The sequence below is a fragment of the Haliotis asinina genome, chromosome 5 (assembly GCF_037392515.1).
Source record: "Haliotis asinina isolate JCU_RB_2024 chromosome 5, JCU_Hal_asi_v2, whole genome shotgun sequence".
NCBI classification, from domain to species: domain Eukaryota; kingdom Metazoa; phylum Mollusca; class Gastropoda; order Lepetellida; family Haliotidae; genus Haliotis; species Haliotis asinina.
In genome coordinates this window covers 4,173,948-4,200,684 of record NC_090284.1, presented here as the reverse complement: position 1 = coordinate 4,200,684, position 26,737 = coordinate 4,173,948, and the positions used below count along the sequence as shown (strand labels likewise).

The 26,737-nt window shown below is 41.9% G+C and overlaps 1 protein-coding gene across 1 annotated transcript in view; it reads left to right on the top strand.

Annotated features, from left to right (window-relative positions):
- The first annotated feature begins 4,801 nt into the window (after positions 1–4,801).
- LOC137283648 (neuronal acetylcholine receptor subunit alpha-2-like) overlaps positions 4,802–26,737 on the top strand; it is a 44,217-nt gene continuing 22,281 nt past the window's right edge. The window contains exons 1-3 of the mRNA XM_067815255.1: positions 4,802–5,227; positions 22,470–22,675; positions 25,603–25,712. Coding sequence (XP_067671356.1) covers positions 5,143–5,227; positions 22,470–22,675; positions 25,603–25,712 — 401 coding nt within the window. The 5' untranslated portion in view covers positions 4,802–5,142. The remainder of the gene's footprint in view (positions 5,228–22,469; positions 22,676–25,602; positions 25,713–26,737) is intronic.

The window sequence follows — 26,737 nt, the reverse complement described above, 5'->3', positions numbered from 1 at the left end:
GACGTTACATTGACCACATCACTGACGTTACATTCACCACATCACTGACAACGTTACATTCACCACATCACTGACGTTACATTCACCACATTACTGACTACGTTACATTCACCACATCATTGACGTTACATTCACCACATCACTGACGTTACATTCATCACATTACTGAGTACGTTACATTCACCACATCATTGACGTTACATTCACCACATCATTGACGTTACATTCACCTCATTACTGACAACGTCACATTCACCACATCATTGACGTTACATTCACCACATCATTGACTACGTTACATTCACCACATCACTGACGTTACATTCACCACATCACTGACAACGTTCCATTCACCACATCATTGACGTTACATTCACCACATCACTGACAATATCACTGACAAAAGTTACATTCACCACATCATTGACGTTACATTCACCACATCACTGACGTCACATTCACCACATCATTGACGTTACATTCCCCACATCACTGACGTTACATTCACCATATCACTGACAACGTTACATTCACCACATCATTGATGTTACATTCACCACATTACTGACAACGTCACATTCACCACATCACTGACGTTACATTCACCACATTACTGACACCGTCACATTCACCACATCATTGACGTTACATTCACCACATTACTCACACCGTCACATTCACCACATCATTGATGTTACATTCACCACATTACTGACACCGTCACATTCACATCATTGACGTTACATTCTCCACATTACTGACAACGTCACATTTACCACATCATTGACGTTACATTCACCACATTACTGACACCGTCACATTCACCACATCATTGACGTTACATTGACCACATCACTGACGTTACATTCACCACATCACTGACAACGTTACATTCACCACATCACTGACGTTACATTCACCACATTACTGACTACGTTACATTCACCACATCATTGACGTTACATTCACCACATCACTGACGTTACATTCACCACATTACTGACTACGTTACATTCACCACATCACCGACGTTACATTCACCACATCACTGACAATATCACTGACAAAAGTTACATTCACCACAACATTGACGTTACATTCAACACATTACTGACAACGTCACATTTACCACATCACTGACGTTACATTCACCACATTACTGACACCGTTGCATTCACCACATCATTGACGTTACATTCACCACATTACTGACTACGTTACATTCACCACATCATTGACGTTACATTCACCACATTACTGGCAACGTCACATTCACCACATCACTGACGTTACATTCACCACATCATTGACGTTACATTCACCACATTACTGACACCGTCACATTCACCACATCATTGACGTTACATTCACCACATTACTGACTACGTTACATTCACCACATCATTGACGTTACATTCACCACATCACTGACGTTACATTCACCACATTACTGACTACGCTACATTCACCACATCACCGACGTTACATTCACCATATCACTGACAATGTCACTGACAAAAGCTACATTCACCACATCATTGACGTTGCATTGACCACATCACTGACGTTGTATTCACCACATCACTGACAACGTTATATTCACCACATCACTGACGTTACATTCACCAGATCATTGACGTAACATTCACCACATCACTGACGTTACATTCACCACATCACTGACAACGTCACATTCACCACATCATTGACGTTACATTCACCACATCACTGACGTTACATTCACCACATTACTGACTACGCTACATTCACCACATCACCGACGTTACATTCACCATATCACTGACAATGTCACTGACAAAAGTTACATTCACCACATCATTGACGTTACATTCACCACATTACTGACAACGTCACATTCACCACATCATTGACGTTACATTCACCACATCATTGACTACTTTACATTCACCACATCACTGACGTTACATTCACCACATCACTGACAACGTTACATTCACCACATCATTGACGTTACATTCACCACATCACTGACAATATCACTGACAAAAGTTACATTCACCACATCATTTACGCTACATTCACCACATCACTGACGTCACATTCACCACATCATTGACGTTTCATTCCCCACATCACTGACGTTACATTCACCACATCACTGACAACGTTACATTCACCACATCATTGACGTTACATTCACCACATTACTGACACCGTCACATTCACCACATCACTGACGTTACATTCACCACATTACTGACACAGTCACATTCACCACATCATTGACGTTACATTCACCACATTACTCACACCGTCACATTCACCACATCATTGATGTTACATTCACCACATTACTGACACCGTCACATTCACATCATTGACGTTACATTCACCACATTACTGACAACGTCACATTCACCACATCATTGACGTTACATTCACCACATTACTGACACCGTCACATTCACCACATCATTGACGTTACATTGACCACATCACTGACGTTACATTCACCACATCACTGACAACGTTACATTCACCACATCACTGACGTTACATTCACCACATTACTGACTACGTTACATTCACCACATCATTGACGTTACATTCACCACATCACTGACGTTACATTCATCACATTACTGAGTACGTTACATTCACCACATCATTGACGTTACATTCACCACATCATTGACGTTACATTCACCTCATTACTGACAACGTCACATACACCACATCATTGACGTTACATTCACCACATCATTGACTACGTTACATTCACCACATCACTGACGTTACATTCACCACATCACTGACAACGTTCCATTCACCACATCATTGACGTTACATTCACCACATCACTGACAATATCACTGACAAAAGTTACATTCACCACATCATTGACGTTACATTCACCACATCACTGACGTCACATTCACCACATCATTGACGTTACATTCCCCACATCACTGACGTTACATTCACCATATCACTGACAACGTTACATTCACCACATCATTGATGTTACATTCACCACATTACTGACAACGTCACATTCACCACATCACTGACGTTACATTCACCACATTACTGACACCGTCACATTCACCACATCATTGACGTTACATTCACCACATTACTCACACCGTCACATTCACCACATCATTGATGTTACATTCACCACATTACTGACACCGTCACATTCACATCATTGACGTTACATTCTCCACATTACTGACAACGTCACATTTACCACATCATTGACGTTACATTCACCACATTACTGACACCGTCACATTCACCACATCATTGACGTTACATTGACCACATCACTGACGTTACATTCACCACATCACTGACAACGTTACATTCACCACATCACTGACGTTACATTCACCACATTACTGACTACGTTACATTCACCACATCATTGACGTTACATTCACCACATCACTGACGTTACATTCACCACATTACTGACTACGTTACATTCACCACATCACCGACGTTACATTCACCACATCACTGACAATATCACTGACAAAAGTTACATTCACCACAACATTGACGTTACATTCAACACATTACTGACAACGTCACATTTACCACATCACTGACGTTACATTCACCACATTACTGACACCGTTGCATTCACCACATCATTGACGTTACATTCACCACATTACTGACTACGTTACATTCACCACATCATTGACGTTACATTCACCACATTACTTGCAACGTCACATTCACCACATCACTGACGTTACATTCACCACATCACTGACGTTACATTCACCACATTACTGACACCGTCATATTCCCCACATCACTGACGTTACATTCACCACATCACTGACAATATCACTGACAACGTTACATTCACCATATCACTGACCAAATATCTCCCTCGAACATTACCCTCAGCTCAACCCCCTTAATGTGAAGCACACTCTGCACTAACCCACACTCAAATGTAACAACATCCACCGCCAAAAAGTATCCCCGTGCCTGCACCAGCCCTCACGGCAACATTCACAACATCGTCAACCAACCAGCTCCACACAGCCCACAGTCTCCGCCGTGTTTCACACTTATTTTTAATGTTGCCTTATACCTCGTCAGTCTCAAGTTCATACCATTCGTTTTCATCAATACAGCTTCAGCCAGATATGAGAGAATCTTGTCATGCACTCTATTAAATAACAGATCTAACTTGATATGCTCTTCAAGCAATAAAACCATCTTGTGATTCCAATATTAGGTCGTCTTAACTCCAAGAGAAGGAGCATGGCTTCTCGTAGCACTTACGCCCCACTTAACTCTTGTTGTTGCCTGCCGAGAACGCATTGCCAAGTATCAGCCTACCCGCTATCGCCATCCTGCATGCGCCTGCGTGGACGGTAATCTCGTCTTGATCCCCGACGCTTTCAACGCTAACTGAAGGAACACGTGGCAGCAACATTTGTCAATTCACTCAGTCTCAAGTATTTAACACAAATCCCCTGTCGGCCTCGCTAGAGGTTGTTAGATGGGCCACAACGCTACAAAGACATCGCCATGCTTGTGAAAATAGATAAGATAAAGTATTGATTTGAGATTTATGTGTTACTTTTGAAAAAGTAGTACAAGTAAGGTTTTATGACTTGGGGCTGAGCTAGCTCTTACATAAGGCTGACAGCAGCCTGTTTGATTATATTGATTTGCGCGGGTATTGGTGGAGCCGCCGCGAGCCGAGGGACGCTAGGGGCGGGATCTTTAACCAACTGGGCGCTTGTCGTCAACACAACAAACTTGGCGTATGCAAAGATTGGTCACGAAGACTGGTCACAGCCGTGGCCGGCGAGGGGAGGTCAGTCTGAAACACTTCAACGGCTTGACTTCACTTGAGTGGCCGGTGTGGTTGACGGTTGACGAAGCAACTTTATGTTTCAAGTAGAAACAGTCGAAGAGTGCCTGCGTTGACTGACTCCGGAAGTGTTGCTGTAGTCTGACTTCCCCGCCTTGTGTATATCTATAGTGAGAAACAGCTTCACCCAAGAGACATGCTCAACATACCTAATGAACTGTCATGCGAGTTTCCACTCTGGCTTGATTAATATTCCATGACGTGCAGTATAAAGAGGACGTGTTGGCTTGTCGCTGGATGGGAACAGAGCCATGTCAGGACTGGGACACCAGACGGGTCTGCTTGTGTTTCTTGTGGGCCTGCTACAGGTGATTCTTGGATTACAAACAGTCGACGGTAAGTGCCACACATTGCTACATCACGACATCACACAGTCCTTGCCTGGTCGCTCCTGGAGAACCACAGGCAGTCGATATCAACCTGTTGCGTATATTTCAAAACATAACGTTAATCCGAAGACTTCATGTATACATGTACAGTTTTGTTCGTATTAACAAGTAGTATACCATACAAGGACAATGTTCTGTGCCATCTGTGTCTGGCGGAACGTCCATGCCACAAAATATATACAATGGAAGAATCGAACTGGTGACTAAGATGCTTTATCTATTTATTGGTATTGTTACATGATATATCTAATTGATGATCACGGATGAATACTGGTCGTTGCCAATCGTTAGAGAATTAATACCCTTCGGTGAATTCCCATGCCAGAGCTAGAATAATGAAGCAAAGCCTCTATTGTTCTGTGTATACGTCGTCTAGCACAGGACTAGGACGAAGTAAGACTGATGTTTGATTCTCTGTTATTGTAAAATTTCCCTTGCAAAATACCTGATCTACTAAGCAGTGCCTAGTATAAATGTGATGCGATTTTTTAACAAAATTATAATGCAAAACGACAAAATCGCACATTCCATGAACCCAATGAACCTATTTGGCTCTTCCCGATCTCAGATTTAACCGGACATTTATGATGCCTCAGTGTTGCCAGACAGCTGCTCCTTCAGCATCGCTAAGACTTTACCTTGCAATGGCTGGATTATGTAGGGGTTGCTTTGTAGTGTTACCTGTACATTCTAAGTGAATCCAAATATAATTGACTAATTGAACGGACACTGTTCAGGTATTTTACTGCTTAACGTTTTATGTTGAGCTATACTCTGGGAATTATGTGGTTCCTATCGGTTACCGTTACTGAGCCAGCATGTGGCTCGTATAACTAATACTTGTCATGTGCTTCTGTTAAACTTATTTATTTGAGTGTCACTCTAGAAAAACGTTTGTGGTATAGAGGTGACAAAATGTTATAGATAATCAACTTTATATTTTTGAAGGAATGGTGTCATCAAGGATTTTTTATGACCATGAGGTCGAAGTCAGGGATGTTCAGAAGTTCATCATCCATATAATTTTGTCATCTAGTTCTCTGAATTTCGGATGAATATCAGCCTGCTGTGAACGACATACTTATGTAGACTATCCTTAAATCTAGATCACGGAACGATCGTTTTGAAAAATCCTTGTGTGTGCTTTAGGTTATATTCTTCACAACAAAAACAAACCACAGAATGGACTTACTCTCGATATTGTAATAATCACGATCTCATAAACAGCAGAATAAAGGACAGACAAGTCTCTTATGTGAATTAGTTTGAGAGTAAGTATGTAAAACAATATTGAATCAGTAATAGGAGAGACCCGAAGACTTGTAAATCAGTTTAAGGATAATGTTAAAGTTCACATATACACATAGAATTCGGCATGATTATATGTCTGTATTCCCCAATTGTGTACAGATCACGGCCTCGTACATCTGTGCAGCCATCATTTAATATCGTAGATTATAGCTTTAACATAAATACAATTCATCACCTATGTTTTTGATATGGGAAATGTGAATCGTATTCCGTTAATCGATATTTTACCGTCTCCAGAGGTATATTACATATCATCAAATCATACCCGTGGGGAATCATCACTATGTTGTTTAGTCTGGTTGGCACGGTATAGTCGGCTTTGGTTGCTGGACACATCTACAGCAAGAATATTGTGATGGTATGGTCTGCCATGTTGGCTAAACCAGTTGTCCCATTTGTGAAACTCTGTTGACTGGGGTTGTGTGTCAAATGGAATATTTTGCCGTAAATGTCTGAAAAATGGGTGTGTAGCAGCTTGTGTCATGTGGAGCTGTATGTCTCATGTGTCTTGAGCATCTGCATATTGCATGTGTCTTCGTGGGTGTATCCAGCTTGTGCGGTGTGCGCCTGTATGTCTCATGTGCCTTGAACAACCGTATGTATTATGTGTCTTGTGCAACTGTATGGCTCATTTGTCTTCAGTAACTGTTTGCTGTCTTGCGTAACTGTATCCAGTTGGTGCCTTGTGCACCTGTATGTATCATTTGCATTATGTCTCGTGTGCCTTCAACAACTGTTCTTCTCACGTGCTGCATGCAACTGCATGTCTCATGTGCCCTGTGCAGCTGCATGTCTCCTGTGATTCGTGCAACTGCATGTTTCATGTGCCTTGTGCAACTATATGCAGCTTTTATCTGAAGTACGCTAATCTGTGCGCTACAAGTATGTGCGTCAATTATATCCTGTGCTTGTGTTCCCTTCACGTGCTAAGTACGACTGTGTACAGCGACGTTCCTGATGCACGTGTCTTCTGCAACAGGATGGATTATTCCCAGTGTCGGCATGCCTCCTAAGACATCACCCAGACTGTTGTATCCACATGGCAGCTTGGATATGTTTTGCTGGAACTATAAACCGACGTTCGGATTCCCTGACATTCATCAGCTAACTGACCTATACGTTGATAAACACACCAGTTGATATGTTGTACACAAGAAGCTGTACTATTTGTCGTAGGTTGTCTTTATCGTTGCCGTGGTAACTAGGAATCTACCACCTTCATATAGCACAGTATGTCGTGTTGTCATACTCAGAGGCACAAAGCCTGTAGGTTCACATACTGCACAGGAGTATTGCACTGTGTGTGGCCAGACACCTTTCCGTGGGGACGACAGGTGCAAAAGGTGCCTGTTTCGTAACAGTAACACAACTCTAGCATGTATCTAGAACAATATGCTTCACATATGTTTGACAAAGGAACATATGGCATTAGACTACAGACACTTGGTCACAACCCTGGTCTCTTACAGACATCAAACACGCTTTCAAGAATGTTTTTACTTAACACGCCTTTTCGAATTATTTAGTTAGGGTGGGATGCATCAGTGGTTAAAGCGTTTTGTTGTCCTGGACGTTATGTGTTTGATTCCCCCAATAGCAGCGATTTTAGGAACACCTGTTGCATGGCCTTCTGATATTGTGTGATTGTCCTGGACGTTATGCGTTTGATTCCCCCAATAGCAGCGATTTTAGGAACACCTGTTACATGGCCTTCTGATATTGTGTGATTGTCCTGGACGTTATGTGTTTGATTCCCCCAATAGCAGCGATTTTAGGAACACCTGTTGCATGGCCTTCTGATATTGTGTGATTGTTGCGACGTAACTACTTTCTCGTGGAACTGATAAGAGCACATTCTCAACACTGTTATACCAGGTGATAACTTGCGGATGATTGGACTGGATGGTTAGGCTCGGTGACTTCACACATTCCATTTCAGTATCGTGCCATTTCGGCCAATAATATCAGCACCGGAGAAAAACAACAAACCCGCGGTAAGCACGATGCTGACTTCCAGATGTATCAAACACTGTCTCGGGATACCTTAACACATTACTTAACGCAGTTTCGTTGATTGTTTTAAAGTGTGGCGGCAAGTTAATGTCTGACCTGTCCTTTATAGACGTCATGAGCCACAGCTCTAGGACATTGTTGGCTGTCCGTTGTGTGCTTGGTCGGACGATGTCCATGTACTTATGTATCCCGCTAGCTTAGTTCATGATATGGTTCGGGTGCCATCTAACGAGCGAGAAACCCCCGAGCGAAGATCCATCTTCGCCTTAGGTACGAGAGAGTGAGTTGCCTCCCACGTGTCCAGAATGTTTACTCAAGCACAGGGTCCGGATCCATCTGGTCAGTCTGATTATTTACAAATGATGACCAGGACTTTTTGGATTTTCTACCATCCCTGGGGAGTTCCGGTATACGGACGTTCATTAGGCGTGCCACGCCGCTAATTATATACTGAAACAGCAGGTGGGAATTTATCCAAAGACAGGATACATGGGACATTACAAGATAACCTGGATTGATATGCTCTGCGAGTAGAAGGACACATTTATGCCTATGTATTGTCAGCTTGTTTACCAAATAATTTTAAAGATGGTACTTCCTATCTGGCTCTCACCTGTAGGAAGAACTGGTGACGTTCTCGGAATCAGTATATCGTTCCTGCGTCTGGTGTCCAGTACAGTCAGTGGCATGGGATATTTCAGGCTTATGGCACCTTAAGTGGCAGTCTGACAGGTACAAGCAGTACAATCGTGTCGCAATACGTGCAGTTATGTTGAGCGCAACCTCCCCTGGTAATATTGGTCCACCTGTTGGTTGTGAGTTATGTATACTCTTAAAACAAGTGCGGTGGCTTACACACATAAGTAAGTCCCTTTTATCCTCAAGAATATACTATATATAATTTATATTAATAGTTACCTAGCCACAGGATGAACTGCCAGCGGACAGATAATTGTGATTCAAAGTTGATAGAGGCCAACATAATAATCTAACTTGATTATTCGTTCGAGATGTCCTTTCTACTTATCGTAGATATATTGTGGACCTTATGTTAACAGTGTTTTAGTAATAGTGTAGTAATGTTTCAAAAATTATGTCTTGACGTGTATATTTATGCCCACCATTTTATACAATTACCCCACATACATATTTCATACACTTGACAAGGACATTACATTGCATGACGTGACGGAGCTGTATGCATTGTATGCATATGCATGTATCTGCACCCTGGAGGAGTATTGATCACAAAGGTATCAGATCCAAGAGCCGGTTACACGGCACTCAGGCATTTGCATTATAGCCCACTGCATAGTGAGTCAGCGATTCTAGTCCAGTACATGCACAAGCCGTGTCACTAAATCAGGCAATAACTCCAATTATGTGATGTTTGTTTCGTGGCTTAACGTGTTTATCACAGGATCAAGTATAAATTGTAAGAAGTGAGACACTGTTGTGCAACGCCACGAGCCAACTCCCAGCAGCCACCCCTCCCCCATCCCCTTAACACAGACGCAGACACACACAGACATCATCACCATCACAACCACCACCCGCACAAACATCCACACGCACAAACACATGCGTACATATATCCAGCTGTATATCTGAGAACGCACACGCACATGCGCACGCACACACATCATGGCCAGCACAGTGCAGTGTTTCAATATTGACTGTGGTACAGTCACACTGCAGTAATGCCATCTTACAATAATCATGGCGATAGTTTGCCTGCTATGATGGAAATATCCAATGTATACTTGAGTGTATTATGCGTCGTCCATCATAACTAGGCTCACCATTTTTCAACCACCACTGCTACCATACATGTACCAGTTAAACATAAATACTCCGTCCGGCAGTCTTGTCATGAACAATATATCGAAACAATAGCAATGCAACAGGCAAATATATCAACAAAATCGTTATGCGTCAATCAATTGTACAACTGCAGGCTATTCAGATCTACGATACGGCCGAACGACAACAATGGTATGCAAATATATGCGCACAATAGCAGACTGAGTGTAATAAATATTCCTTCTGATTTTGCCCTGTTCACTAACGAATACAAGTATACAATGTGGCCAGAGGATATTGCCTTTTTCAAGATGTACACATTAATCAACTGAACATTCTCGTTCACTCCTCTGATACGCATGCCTGAGTAGAAAGCTATTTAAAATACCAATACTTTAGAATTGTTTCAGACAGAACATAATTCAGAACGGATACACAATGTTCAATAAGTTACAGAAACCATTTGCTCCTGTGCTTGTAGAACTGTTGGTAATTTGTGAAATATACGCAAGTGGTACCCAACTGAATATTTTCTTCAATGTTTTTGGTTGCTTGACGAAATCAGACAAGACAGGATATTGATAAAGGATATGGTGGTTGATGAAGATCTTTATACCAAACTGAGCCATTCAGAGGAAACGCACTGAGGCGTCACGGTACTACAGACAGCCACAGCAGACAATCCATGCACACTGCCTGTGTGGATGCAACACTTATGTTACATCAACAATATAACTTCGTATACATGAATTTAAAGCGAGACTTTTTGCATTGTATTTTAACTTTCCTCAAAGCGTTTGTAAACACATGGAACGCAAGTTGAAGATGACTTTTCATCTTGGGTTTGGTTAAATACTTCACGTCCGTATTGGAATATGGAGACAGAGAGCTAAACATAGTTTCGGTAGGATGATTGTAATCCTCTTCAGATAGACACATCCTTGTCAACAAAACTGGCTATTGTGTGTAAACAGGGTGTTCATCTTCACCAGCAGTCTCTTTATAACATGTACACGTTATGAACGTCATTTACATCCTATATATTCAATCAGACTGTTTACCTAAGCATATAACCATTATGATATACCGAAGTACACAACACTCGAAAAGTGCTTAACAATCGCCTATTGTGTTCCTTGTATTGCACAAGTGTTGACACAACGTATTTGAAATCAGATAAACTCTTTGTTTATTGAGTTGCGCCAAGAAACCATTGTTCTATCGATATGCAAAATTAATTCTCGTTCGAGGACATCCCGTGAAAAAACTACATGCCGTTACGGATAGAAGCATGTCCCATAAAAGCTGAGGAAGATATCCCCATAAACATGTGTTCACACAACGGAACTGCCTTTGTCATCAAGACAGTTATATTATTCATGCGCGTCCTTGGAAACAAGACTGAATCACACCTAACTTGGTATATGTGCTCTGTTTTCTCGAGGGATGCATACGGAAAATTCTCCAACAGAGGAAATCTGAATCGACGATTTTTATAGTGAAACTAGTGATTCATGGTTGAACACTCTAATTGGTATTTAATTATTTGCTGGGTCAGGTTATTTCCATAAATATCATAAAAATATTTAAAAAGCAGAGTTTGTGTAATTGCAAGAACTATACGATATTGACGGTAAAGATACCAGAAATACGTCTGTGAGCATTACCATTCGGGCGTAGAACTGTGCAATGACAAGCAGCAACTTGGTGTCTCGGATTGCCACTAATGCATTGACAGGCTTGTCTGTTCCAGCAGATAATCATGTCGGGTTATCCTCTCACGTTGACGGCTAATATTAGTCAGCTCTTGTGACCAAGTGTGCATGAAACTAAGGTTCATATGTTTAGATGTCTTGTACAGATATGTCGCTACAAATGTGAAACACACTGAAAGCGACTTTGAAAAGTGATCTAAATAAACTGAGGTTATCCTACCTTACAGGTGAAGGTAATCCAGGCCACTACTTAACGCGCATTTTATAAGGTTTAGGTATGTCTTTATTCGTAATTAGAATATCACACATTAGGTTAAATCCTCGATAGCATTGTAGTTGAAGTTTGTTATTTGCAATGGTGGTGCAATAGGTGAAGCCAATTTGTTGAGTATCCCCGCAATTTCGCTCACTCGCTCACTTCGTATTTCTGTTATTTAACAAATTACATGGAATATTCCTGACTTTATGTCAGCTTTTGCATCTCCAACCTGCTTGTATTCCCCACAATCCGATCCTTCCCACAAGATGTCAGAAGCTTGAGCTTCACACGTAATGGGTTCTAGAAGAAATCGTTTTTTTTTCATCTCACAAGGGACAGGTTTCCAACTTCAATGAGATTTTTTTTCACTTTTTAAACTGTTTATTCCCTGCTGTAATTGCAGTGTTTAGTGATCTTTATATATCAGTGCCCCACCGGACCTACGTTCCATTGACCCTGTGATAATGAACTTGTTGATTGAATTTCGTGTTATTCGACTTTGACAATAACTGTTGATTGAATCGCTTCATTATTTGCTTGTATTGAAAACATTTCTGTAGTTTCCATTCACATCGTAAGATATTGCAGCAGTTCATGGTAAATTTGTTGAGCTATGATGACACACTTTAGTGAACTTTCGTAAGATAATCTGAGTCATTATTGCCATTAGATAAATAGGACTAATTTTCTATGCAGAGTTTTATCCTATGTCCTTTTTTCGCTGTTCTGTTCTAAGACACTAAATGTTGGGGATTCTAGTGCCCTGAATCAGGGATGGGCGAAGCCAGCGGCATCACCACAATAACAATAGCCAAAGCGTACTTGACACACCCACGTGCCAGGATGAGATTAAACCATTAGATGGACAAGGGAGCAATAAATGAACTAGCTCATCTGGTGATACTTTTCCACGTTCGTGATTGAGTAGAGACGGCCACACCAATAGTCTTCTGACCAATTTGAGACACCGAGTCGTGTGCGATCTGTGTGAAACAATTACCCGCCACAAGCAGATGTAACGGCACATGAGCTTGATGGCGAGTAGATAGGCGATGATTGTTAATAAATGTTTAATGATCGTCTTTGTAATAGGTTTAACTAGGTGACCTCTCGTTCAGGTGCAGGCACTTAGCACAGCTTTAGGTAGTTTCCGTTTTATGCAGTGGAGTGATAGGTCCCTCGATCATTCCTTATCGCTTTGAGACAGGCTGCTGTATCTGAATGTCTTGCTCAGGGAATCTGTCAATACAGAGCGCAATATGCCAATCCACAACAGTCAAACCGTATTGAAACTATTCTCTTCAATACATCAGTTGTCTTTTAATGCCTAACTGTCTCTGTAAGTAGCAGCGGATGTCTTCACATAATACCCCTATGGTTACAATGTTGGAATTTGCTTTGACAGTACACGTGTGCCTTTTGTTGGTTCAAGAATGTGTCGGTGCGAGTTATGTGCTGAAACTCGACGTCTGTAAACGTATGTTAGTACTGTGTGTATGTGCTGAAACACTGTTAGTGGCTGATGTTGATTACATATATCTATGTGCTGAAACGCGGCTGATAAAATATAGGTGTGCTCTGGAACGATCCGCTCCTGTATGTGTGTCTTTGTAGGTTATCAATCAGTATGTTCTTGTGGGTAGGTGAAATGCAGACACGTTTGAACAGTGTTCGTTCGTTCGTTCGTTCAATGTAGCGGAACGTTGCGGGTGTATCTGAGAGACAAGCATCTGCTGGGACACTAACTGTGTCTGTGAGCTGACATAAGCTCTTCTGATGTATGTTCTTAGCAAATCGGAACTGTCAAGTATCATATGTTAATGGCCACCATAAGTCTGGCAAAGTGAGTGATCGCGTTAGTTACACAGTATATCATACATATCACCGTCTGACAGATTAATGAGGGAAGATATTCCAGGGGGACACAGGTCATAGACATTTACCACTATGATGAAAGTCCCGGGCAGATATGTTCTATTGACAGACCAAAGATCAAAATCGGGGGGAATCTAGGATTCAAACCCATGACCTTGTCTGTCCTTGATGTAGGTCTTGACTGTTTGTGATGCTGCACTGTAACTGTCTTTCCTTGAATTGGAAAGGCTTGGACATTCTGACCCTTTGATGTTGTACCCTTGCTTAGATGTGACATCTGCATGATGGACCAGTATCTTAGATCTTCTTGTATTTGGATGGCGCCAGTCAGAGGCACATGATTGCCATATATATAGCACATCTGCATATCTACATTGGGTATTGCACATCCCTCCATCACAATGTAGAACGGCTCGTGTTTGATTGATCAGTGTTCTCAGTCGATGTATTGTGATGTTCTCCCGCCTGATTGCCCCGGCATGTCAGCAGATACATTCTAAAGTTCATTTAGCGTGAAAGATGGACGCGGTGAGCGCAGGTTGACGGGCGAGGGGCGGAGGAAGAGCGGGAAGCCTGTAACTCAAGCCATATATTGGATTTCCGGATTTAAACGTCCTACACTATAAGCCCCCGGACACGACATTTCGTTCGGGTCAACATCAGCTTACACAATTTGACAGTGGAGATAAATCAGAGAAGGGCCGATTCGATTTTTGCCATCAAGAAGTTTCATGTGATATAGATACAGATGGATATAGAGATGGGCGAGGGTATAGATTTCCCACAGATAATGCCGGCATTCTAAACAGCGCCACACAACAACACCAGACACAACACTTCAACAGACCTAGTGAATATCCTACCCTTCTAGGGAACACTCAAAGCATTATCAGATTAAGGCATTGATTTCATTCGAGGTATACTACAGTTTCCCACATGCATGGTTACTTATTTATGTGCGCAGTGGTACTATGGACTTAGACATTGTATATGGGGTCTGTATGGGAAGTAAGTGTACCCAATTGTTAGGTGTAGTGAGGATGTACGTATTTCCAGTGAAATGAGATATTTTCAGGTTTAAAAAAATACTGAATGTAATGTTTCTTCCAATGTGGTTTCAGATAGGGATATATATTGATATGGTAATCCTATACACTCACGCTGTGCTTCTTAATACATTTTGTAGCCATACTTAAACCAGCCATAGGAAGTACTCTCAAAGAGTAGGCATCATAGTCAAGGTACAATAACACGGACACATCTGGAAACGTCCATACTTCCATCGATGGGGCTCCTCTGGTGGAAAGGTTTACGTCGCTACATTTGGCTATGCAGAGTTACATCCCTTAGTTTCACCATGATCCGCTAAATAGATTCAAGTCATTTCATCTTTGGTTGCCACGCTCTTGTTCGCAGTGTTATACACCCACCACATAAGAAAAATACTCTTATGCTCATATTAATGTTTCGGCCGCACAGTAAATGATATACAGTTGAGGCGACGTCATCTCCAACACACACAGTTCGTGGATAACTCATTCCTACAGAGTGCATGTTATGAACAGATTTTTGAATAAAGGTCATGTTTGTTAAGACTAAAACTGAAAAGTAACAAGGAATTTCTTTTTGATAACAATATATCTGTTACAAATGACAAATATGTTTTGAACCTCCAATCTGCAATGTTCTAGCTCTCGATTTGAGTGTAGTAACTGCTGTTGGTCAAAAATAGTTCTCCTGTATAGTATTTCGTAGCAGGATAGTTCATACGGCTGAGCATGAGGCATGGAATACAGAGTGTATCCTGACACACCTCCTCCAAGAGAACTGCATTCACTCTTCGTTAGTTATTTTAGATGAACAAACGAAGCATTGAGTGGATTGGCACCGTCTTTACGGTGGATTCATTGCTCTCTACTGCAGCATGGTGCTTATCTCATTCCGTAGTCACTTATTTAAATTGCAAAAAGAATATAAAACCTCAAGTTTGGTAACTTTAAGCAATCCATCTGCCTTTTTGCGTCGATGCCTGAGAAATGCTATGTTCCTTTCTACGGTGCCTAGCGTCATTTGGCTTTCAAAGGGCATAACACGAACGACAACTGCTGTGCTCAAATGGGATGAGCTTGAAGAGAGCAGTAAATTGCTGCTCAATTTCAGCGTGTCAGTAGAGTCAATATTCTGTGAATTATCTTTTAAGTTGTCGGTCCTAGGGGAAGACGACCTCAGTCGGCGACGTATTATCTCACCATGCTGCAGGTTACGTTACGTGTACAAGTCGCTGGTCTATTTCCTGCTGTCACGGAGCGGAAGTGGTGAGGTGATCAACGTCGCTATTGACTGATACCGCGCCATGCGCTTCTTTGCATCCACTTCACCACATTGTACAACACACAGTTACAGAATACCGTGAATGCCTGACTCAGTACTGATCATAACATTGGATAATATCCCCAAGTACCCATTGCAGAAAGAATTGTACATCATCTTAAATAAACATCTTGAAGTATTTACTGGTACTATAGGTAAAACATCACAACTTGTATCAACTAACACGCAGTTCCGTCAATAACCCAATGATGTCTACACTTAGACTTAGTTGAGTCAGTGTAAACATCGAGTCGAGCTTATGTCGAAGGACGTTTGAAGTGATGTGTTTGGTATTTGGATGCATTTCCACGAAGGAGGAGGAACATTGCTAATCTGGGGGGTTGACAGTGCGTACATGCGATCCTTGCATTGTTACGAGTCACAATTGTCTCCCCTGTTAATGCACCACACTACAATGTACGTGTTTACATCCGATACTATCCATGTTTACTTATCCACATTGTAGAACACTTTACTAGTAAACTCAGCATTACACATACATAACAAACACGTAAGATTAGTAACATACTGCGCGCAGTAAAACACTTACATAATACAATTACCAGAACACACACGCACGCACGCACACACGCGCACACACAAATTTATATATACAGAATAAATCACATAAAGCACACGGTCGATCACTGACGTATGACCCCTAGTAGAACGCTATCATATCACATAATGTTTCATCGTGGCTCCAGTCAGGCACTGACATACATCATTGCTCTGTCGATATCATGCATCCTTTCATATTACACCATGTTAATGACATTCATTATTATTGCTCTTTTAAACACCAATGTCATAACAAAACGCCCCTACAAATAATAGCATACACCAATGTCATAACAAAACGCCCCTACAAATAATAGCATACACCAATGTCATAACAAAACGCCCCTACAAATAATAGCATACACCAATGTCATAACAAAACGCCCCTACAAATAATAGCATACACCAATGTCATAACAAAACGCCCCTACAAATAATAGATTACACCAATGTCATAACAAAACGCCCCTACAAATAATAGATTACACCAATGTCATAACAAAACGCCCCTACAAATAATAGATTACACCAATGTCATAACAAAACGCCCCTACAAATAATAGCATACAATGCTTGATGCTGAAAATGAAGCAACAGAACTGGTTAGTCGGTGGTGATGTGTTTCATACAGTAATCACAACATATATTACGTGCAGCGCATCACCCGTGGTCTAACAACAGGGCTCACAGCACTCCTCGAACCGATATTTAACTTGATCTTATACACAGTACCTAAAAAAAGAACAGATTTCTCACACTGAATCTGAATTGTCAAAAAATATCAGCAAATCTCCTTTCATGTCAAGAACCTTTAGAAAGCACAGTTACAGCTTTGTCGTCCAAACCCTTGGAAGCCATCGTCTTGGTGCTCTCAGAGGAATCCAAGGGGGTGGCAATCACTCTGTTGTTACTGATACCACTCCATTGTTAGCGGAAGTAGAGAGGACAATGAGAGTGCTTAATCAAAGTAATGGGGAACAAGCCAACAACCTGCAGCACTGACTCGGGTGCCGTTTGCCACGCGCATTGTCCTAATGCGGGAGCATGGAGGGAGCTTCTGATGTACAACTAAACTCCTGTCTTTGAAGATTAACAATCATCCAAAATACAGTCTGGGGCTTTCCCTATATTCTCAGAAAGCATATGCGACACAAGGAATTAGAAACAAATAATCCCCACAAGGTCAAAGAATTTGTTGAAATCCTTTCTGTAACATATCTTATCTTTGGAATTACAACTTCATAATAAAGTACAAATTCTAGTCCCATCCGAGATTCGAACCCACATTCTCAGAGTCAGGCACCTAATCTCCAGCACACAAAGTCAGCCGCCTAACCCGTTTAGCCTCCATGACGTCCCAAGAAAAACGAGAACGTCTTCCCATACATAGAAAACAATCTTTGAAATGCTCTCTCTGTGATAAAGTCTATCAGCATTTATGTAAAACATACGAATCCTTATGGATCTCTATCCCTAATTGTGCTCCGCGTTCCACTGGTCGGTTTCGTCATGCATGTCAGCCGAAATTGCAACTCATATCAAAACAAAACTTAAGCCCTATGTACACTGATAATTTGAAATAATTAAAAAAACTGCCAATAAGCCAAATCCCAGTCCCTAACTAATGTCTTTACTGATTTTCAGGGATCCAATCGTACAATCAGACTGTTTGCCCTTTAAGTCTAATGGAATTTGTTCCGTCGGGTAATCGAGACCTACTGATATGTTTCATATTTAGATATATGCATAACTCTTCAGAGGGAGAACGGATTCTCCACAAACCTATATGATGAAAGGGGTGAGTTCAACTTTCCTACAGTCAACATTCCTTTCAAGTAGCCCAATATTCCAGCAACTCTAGCTCTTGGTATCTGAATCTGTGAAGTTCTATCGAACATATTCTTTTCCCCAAGTGTGCCAGACGACCCTTTCTGAAAACATGTTTGGTCAGGGTTATGCCACGGACTTAGTGAAACTTGCGAAAGACATTTCCAAATTTGTGCATCTGTGATAAAAGATATTCCCCCTTTCGACTTTCCCCATATATTCTGTTGTTTCCAGAATTGCCTTTCCATGTGTTTAGGGTGCATGTCAACTATTCTGAGAGGATAGTCTCACCATTCCTGAACATATGTTTTGTCTCTTTTCCAGTGACATTTATAATGCTGTGAGAATCGTGGGATGGTCTTTCATTGGCTTCAATGCCTGTGATCGAGTTTTCCAGGTACATGCTGAGCTCATCTATTTTCACAAGGTGGCCAAGCTACTCGTACCGATGTTGTGTACCTGCAAATTAATTTGCGAAAGCTTCTCCGTCCCTTGACTTTCAATACTGTTAATGGCAAGATGCTTGAACGTTCTATTCACGTACGCAATACAAGGAACAAACCACGGCTTATATCGACTTTCTATTCGTCAGTTCGGGCAATTAATTACTCTGCATTGTACCATGGAAGTATTTCAGTGGACTTGTAGGCTACATTTGTGATATAATGTTGGTTGTGAAGAGACAGGCGGACAGTGAACCGCTACAGTAGCGTGTTATGATTAATGTGGGAGATATTCCTACACCATGGCGCCTCTTCATTACCCTTCTTGCGCCTCTGTTTGCGCACCCATCACTCATGCGTGTTTCTTTTGCAAGTCGATGAAAGCAATTATTCACGTTCTGTACCATTTCCCCGAGCGCTCTTAAAGACGGTTTACGTTGTACAATCTCCTGACAGTTGATTCTCTGCAGTTCATTTCTAGACATCCTAGCTCATTCTGAACGCCCTGCTTAATCTGTAAGTACTGTCGGCCATATCGTATCACATTTAATGCGGAAGGCAGTATATCTATGTTCAGCACTAATGCATGCATTTCGAAATCACTGTATGGAGACTACTGCTGTATGTATGTCAGTGTTGGAAACGATGTAGCTTCTTCTATGGATCAGTTTGAGTGTAATATACAAAGTACGTCCCGTCTTGCTACTTATACACCTAGCTTACGTCCACCTTGTAATGTGAATAAGATATGGGGTGGTATACACATAGTCGCGTGAAAAGTACTCAAGATACTAGACTTGAGATGTAAGATTAGAACACTGGGAATGGTTTAGAAACATGCAGCGAAGACACCATTCAAGAAACACGCCCAGAAATAGAGTAGAAAACATTATAGAACTCTAGATTCAGGCAAGTTGTGGACACCTAGACAGTGAACAAGGTATATTCATGCCCGCGGCTGAAAACCGTGAACTTTCTTTAAGCTGCTCTGTGTGAAATCCTTGACAATAGTGTAAGCTGTGTACTTAAAGTTCTCGAGCAGACCGTGCTCTGGAACGTAATTAATCCCACGGCATTAGTAAGATGGTGGTAACGTCATGTGACTACATCCCCGTCGGCGGCTGCTACAACGACCGTCGGCCATTGACATGGAGGGTGGACACGGATACGGTGGATCAGTCAGGTCTTTATTGTCGCTTCCCATGGCAATTTCAGTAATGAAGAATGTCGCACAATGAGAATGCCCTGTACCAAGCTATCATAAAGGCACTGAGTCGGATCAGGGACATTGCGGATATTGCCAGAAATGATATTGTCAACCACACAGGTCCTCAAGTGCCCAGCTGTCTACTACAGCCCACGTCTAACAGCTCCATATGTTACACGCTACTAATGTGCTTCTGCCAGGCATTATTCTATGTAAGATATGACCTAACATATGGCCAGTGTAACTTTGTTGGGCTGTTGGGCTGATGATCTCACAGCTGCTAAGTGCGGGTATATAAGGCTGTCAGTGTTGTTGTTAACGTAGCGCTACGAGTGAGTGAGTGAGTTCAGTTTTCCGCACTTACATAATGTAGCTATCACTATGTGCTCTTTTAAACACGTGGGGATAATTAATTCTGAATAACACCAAGTATTGAAGCTTAGATGGGTATATACTACACATATGCTGTTGAAGAACATCCACGTGTGTAGAACCTGATATGAAAATATACGCGTACCGCTTGCAGTAGCACACACCTCCGAGTCACTCCAGCTTTTAATACCGTTAAGAAAAGATAAAATATGTTATTCTTGTCAACTCTGTTTGTTCTGCTAGATTAAATACTCAATCAGGCGTTTCAGTATTAGCAAGCGACAGGAAGTGTTAGTGACGCGCCCACTACGTTCAATCTTTCACAGTTCCTGATATGCAGACTATCGAACAGGCATCAACGAACCCCCAGTGTTGACCAAGTGGACCACGTTCAGGACGTCGTGGTCAACGACAAGAGTAAAGTGTCCACTGATCTAAAGAAATTGATTTCAAACGCCCAACTTCAATCAGGCAACTGGAGTAATGCTCTACGGCAGACTATTAGAAATCGTCTAGAAGAAGCTCATCTCCATGTTCGACTGCGGTGTGTTGTGGCGCCCTTTACAGATCGTTGTATCGCCAGCACGAGTCAAGAGTGTACACCATGTCGAAGCTGGTCACGTTTTATGTTTTCAGGCGAGTCTAAATTAACTGTGCACTCGCTTGATATGCGTGGTTTTGAAGCCTTTGTCAACTTGAGACGTGATGTCTGTGGAGATTCGATAATGGTGTGGGATTTCATCCCACTCGGCAAGCGAACCCTACTACAAACTGTGCAAGAAAGGGTCACTTGAGAGTGCAACTGGGACAACATACTGGCACCCTGTGTTGTCCTATTTGCAAGGCGTGTGATGGGACATCTTCTAGGATGGCAGATCTGTCTGCGCTCTCCTAACCGAACACACCTCCAACACTATTCGGTAATGCTCACATCCGTATATAAGATTCCATGGTCATCAAACCAGAATCCCACAGAATATTTGTGGGGAATGTGAGAGAGACGTGTGCGTCAACGTCATAGATGATTGCATTAGCTGAACTTCGGTGGGCGCTGCAAGAGGAGTAGGACTGACTCCGTCACCGGGAGACGCATACGCAGTGTGCCCCATCGAATGAATTAATGGCTGACAAATAGTAGCAAAATTGCTCATTGCTGGTCCGACCATGTCATCTTTGTGTCAATCACCACTATCATCTGTCAAGATCGTTAGCAGTTACAATATCTACTGTCTTACTTCCCTACTGTTCATAATATATTCCAAGTTTACTTTACGATCCGAATTGGTTCATGGTTCACCTTCCAAACTAGGAAAATGTCCCCTGCTTTCCATGATAGTGAAGGGTATTTCCAAAGAACGTTACTGTTGAAGACAGCATGTCAGTCAGAAGGCATATAACACATATTGCAAATTAAATATTTATTTATTTTTCAGAAGAGCTGCCTCCACTCGTGACGGAGTCCACTGAAAAGCTTCTGATCCGGGACCTACTGACGCGTTATGAGGACTTCGGCAAGCAGGGCCGCCCTGTGTACAACTACCACGACACACTCCGGGTGAACTTCAGCCTCTCTCTCATACAGATACTAGACGTGGATGAGAAGAACCAGGTTCTCAAGCTGAACATATGGTACCATTATGTAAGTTATTATGACTGAATGTCAACTGTGTACGACTACAGTAAATTGCCGAGAAGGTGTTCCACCAACCCTAGACTATTACACATAATGGAATGTCTCCATCCCCTTCGCATCATGATTGCTATCTACACGTGTCAGTTATAATGTTGTGTCCTTGATGTTCCTGTCATCCATGTGATAGACCACCGCTTCACAGCACATTTGTAAAGTACAGTTTTTCCCCCGTTTCACATCGCTAAAATAATCACAACATCCAAGGCTCGTTACAGAGGAAGGATTGACATATCAAGATCGTACAATGCGCTTCTTGTGGGTCCCCATAATTATCTTCTACATGGGCTTCAGAAGGTGCTCATTACTCCAGTTCTTCACTCACTCCACTGGCTTCCCATCCAGTACTGCGGGAAATATAAACCTCTACTTCTTGTTTTGAAAAGTATGTACATGGTTCAACTACTAGGCCTGTTTCACCGTTAAACTCGTGTTTTCCCTCCCATCAAATGACCAGTGTCTTCAACATTTCTGTAACCATATGGTGACAGGTCTTTCGAAACGACTGGCCCTCATCTCTGGAGCAATCATCTCTGGAGCAATCATCTCTGGAGCAATCATCTCTGGAGCAATCTTCTCTGGAGCAATCATCTCTGGAGCAATCATCTCTGGAGCAATCTTCTCTGGAGCAATCATCTCTGGAGCAATCATCTCTGGAGCAATCTTCTCTGGAGCAATCATCTCTGGAGCAATCATCTCTGGAGCAATCATCTCTGGAGCAACCATCTCTGGAGCAATCTTCTCTGGAGCAATCTTCTCTGGAGCAATCATCTCTGGAGCAATCTTCTCTGGAGCAATCGTCTCTGGAGCAATCATCTCTGGAGCAATCTTCTCTGGAGCAATCATCTCTGGAGCAATCATCTCTGGAGCAATCTTCTCTGGAGCAATCATCTCTGGAGCAATCATCTCTGGAGCAATCTTCACTGGAGCAATCATCTCTGGAGCAATCTTCTCTGGAGCAATCATCTCTGGAGCAATCATCTCTAGAGCAATCATCTCTGGAGCAATCTTCTCTGGAGCAATCATCTCTGGAGCAATCTTCCATATCACCTCAGAACACAACCAGATTTAGCTGGTTTTAAACTAGATCTAAAGATTTGTCCCTTTGCTCATCTTTGAACTGTATGTATGTATGTATGTATGTATGTATGTATGTATGTATGTATGTATGTATGTGTGTGTGTGTGTGTATGTATGTATGTATGTAAGAACACAGTGGCCAAGCGACTAAGGTGGGTGCGTGGAATATCTTTTACCGACAAAGGGACGCACATCAGGCGTCGGGGAAGTGAAATTTCAGGATATTTTGCAACGGCTTTATATCCGTTACTGGTACCATACGATACTGCCTCCAAAGTATATAATATTAATAAGACCACGTATTTGCCGCTGCTCTCCACGCAGATCAGGCCTGCTTTAAGCGCGTACAACTTAAAAGATGAACAATTATCAGCAATTAAGGAACAGATGGGTCTTTAGGCTAGATTTAAAAACAGTCAAGAAAGTTGCGCGTCTGCGGTGAAGAATGTTCAATAGCACGGCAGTAGAGTGTTGAAAGGATCTAGCACCAAATGTCTTCAAATTGTATGGAGGTGCAGAAGGGGGGAATTTGTCAGCTGAACGAAGGTTCTGGAAGGTTCATACAGTGTTGTAAGACCCTGAAGACGTTGAGGGGAGAGTCATTCCAGAGAAACAACTGCAGACGTATACACTCGGCGTCAATCTGGATTCGCCCGAGAATGTTACATGTCATTATTCCCATTTCGCCACTCTGTACGTTGTCTTTAATGTGGCGATCAGTCAAACATAGGATTTCCCGAGGCCTGCTCTCAGATGAGTTAAGTCAGATCTCCCAGGCAGTATGAGGTTGTCGGTTCTGTTTGTCTTCGATCCCGTACAGCCAGGGAGAGATGACCCTGTCGGGTATTCTGTGTCTGGCTCTACTTGATTCAGTCGATAGTGGTAGTTTTATGCTTAATGGAGTCTCTTCCACAATCTGTTCATCTGCAAAGTTAACTATGAGCATATTTGGTGACTACGCTAAACTGACTATGGTCCAAAGACACAAGTCATGTTGCATATGTCTCATTGTTAATTTCACACCTAACAATAGTCTTGTGTTCAATCGGCTGTGTTCATATTTTCGTAAAGGCTTCCAATCCGAAATGCACTACTATCTATTCAATGATCTACAAAGGACTATCCACTTCACTATATAGTCAGGCATTGCTAGCAAGCGTTTCCGCGCTGCATGCTCTGTCGATACTGTACTGTACTGTTTCGTGAATATTAATTATACACAAATGCATGTATTTCTTATCATTCAAAAAGCCTTCACGACTCACTTCATTTTGCCATTCACGCGTACACCTTGATTGTCCAACGCCTCCATTAATACTTGCAGATAGTCGATCGTTTCTATTCACATGTGCAGATAGTCTATCGTTTCCATTCATTTGTGCAAATAGTCGAACATTTCCATTCATATGTGCAGATAATCGATCATTTTCATTCACGCATGCAGATAGTATCTCGTTTCCGTTCCTTCTTGTACACACACGATCAAATATGTACTGGTAATCGTTTCATCACTCACGTTGATCGTTTCCACGCGTGAGCATGGTTGGTATATTGTTCTTTAGTCCAGTACATATATGTACGTAATGTTTGATCCAGCAGATGTGTGTACGTGATTATTCGATCTACTTCATATGTAAACGTGGTTGTTTGGTCCAGTTCATATATGTACCTGTTTGTTTGGTTCAGTTCATATTATGTACTTTGTGTTTAATGACGGTCACTGTGTACCTGATGGCTATCTGCATTGCCCTTGCGCGTGCGTCGTCTACATCGACGTGTGTTAATATATGTTTCAGATTTGGACGGACCTGCTGTTGACATGGGACCCGACCCTGCATGACAACATCACCAGTGTCAGGGTACCGTCAGACAAAATATGGCTTCCAGACATCTACCTTTACAACTTGTAAGTGACCTGTTCACGATAGCAGACGTTCCATCATTACACACAAAAAAATCGAGTCCATTTTCGATTGAAGCTATAGTGTGATCATTTCTTGATAATCACGTTCTCAATAGCGATACCGCCAAGTGTTATTGAAGAGCAATACTGGTGGAACTTACACATGAGAAAGTAGTCTTGCATGGTTGCTAAAGCGTCCTATGAAGCAATCAAAATGTAGTAGAGTGCCTGTTGCGTTCGGTGACTGCCTACCGAAGTTTAGGGTTTTATGTTTGCATTAGTCAACTAGGTATACGCCACTTCCTCCTTGTACAAAATGAATTGCAGCGTCAAAACATTGTTACATGTCTTCAACTCCACCGTAGCACGCCTTGAGCCACCTGTACTTATTGTTACGTAAATCGTTTACTTCAGAAAAGGTCAGAAAGTGAAAGATCAACTAAACAACGGCACTAAAGATCTAATCATATTATGGAGAAAACGAAACGCTTTTTTGAGTAAATACCGTAAATGGTTTTCGATCCGATTCAACGTGTTTCAACGTGTTTCAACGACAGCTAAGTAGGACATTGACAGGTTCCTCTGGCTGCGACTATGAATCAACACGGAAGAAAACATATCCGATTTTTATGCAACAGTATAGCAGATTTGAGCAGCTAACTGATCAAGTGGAGATGCTGCTGCTTCTGTTCCTGCCGGCGTTGTGTCACCTGATGCTTGGGGCGTCCCCAGGGCGTGATCCCAGAAACTCTTTATCAAATATACGATGTAATAGTATCTGATGGGCCGTGTTATTGGATCAACATCATGGCACATTTCGAAAATGAAATTTGTCAGTTATTATTTTGTTTTGTAAAAGCTTAACCTACTTTTATTTTTTTTACTTCTTACATTAGCCATCTTGGAATAAAAACGCCACGCTTCAAAGATTAGCAAATGAATCACCATGCATCCACTTCCGCAGGATACCAAGGGTGCTGTGGTGTGTGATGTGAAGATCAAATCATCGTTGACATCAACGTTTTGCT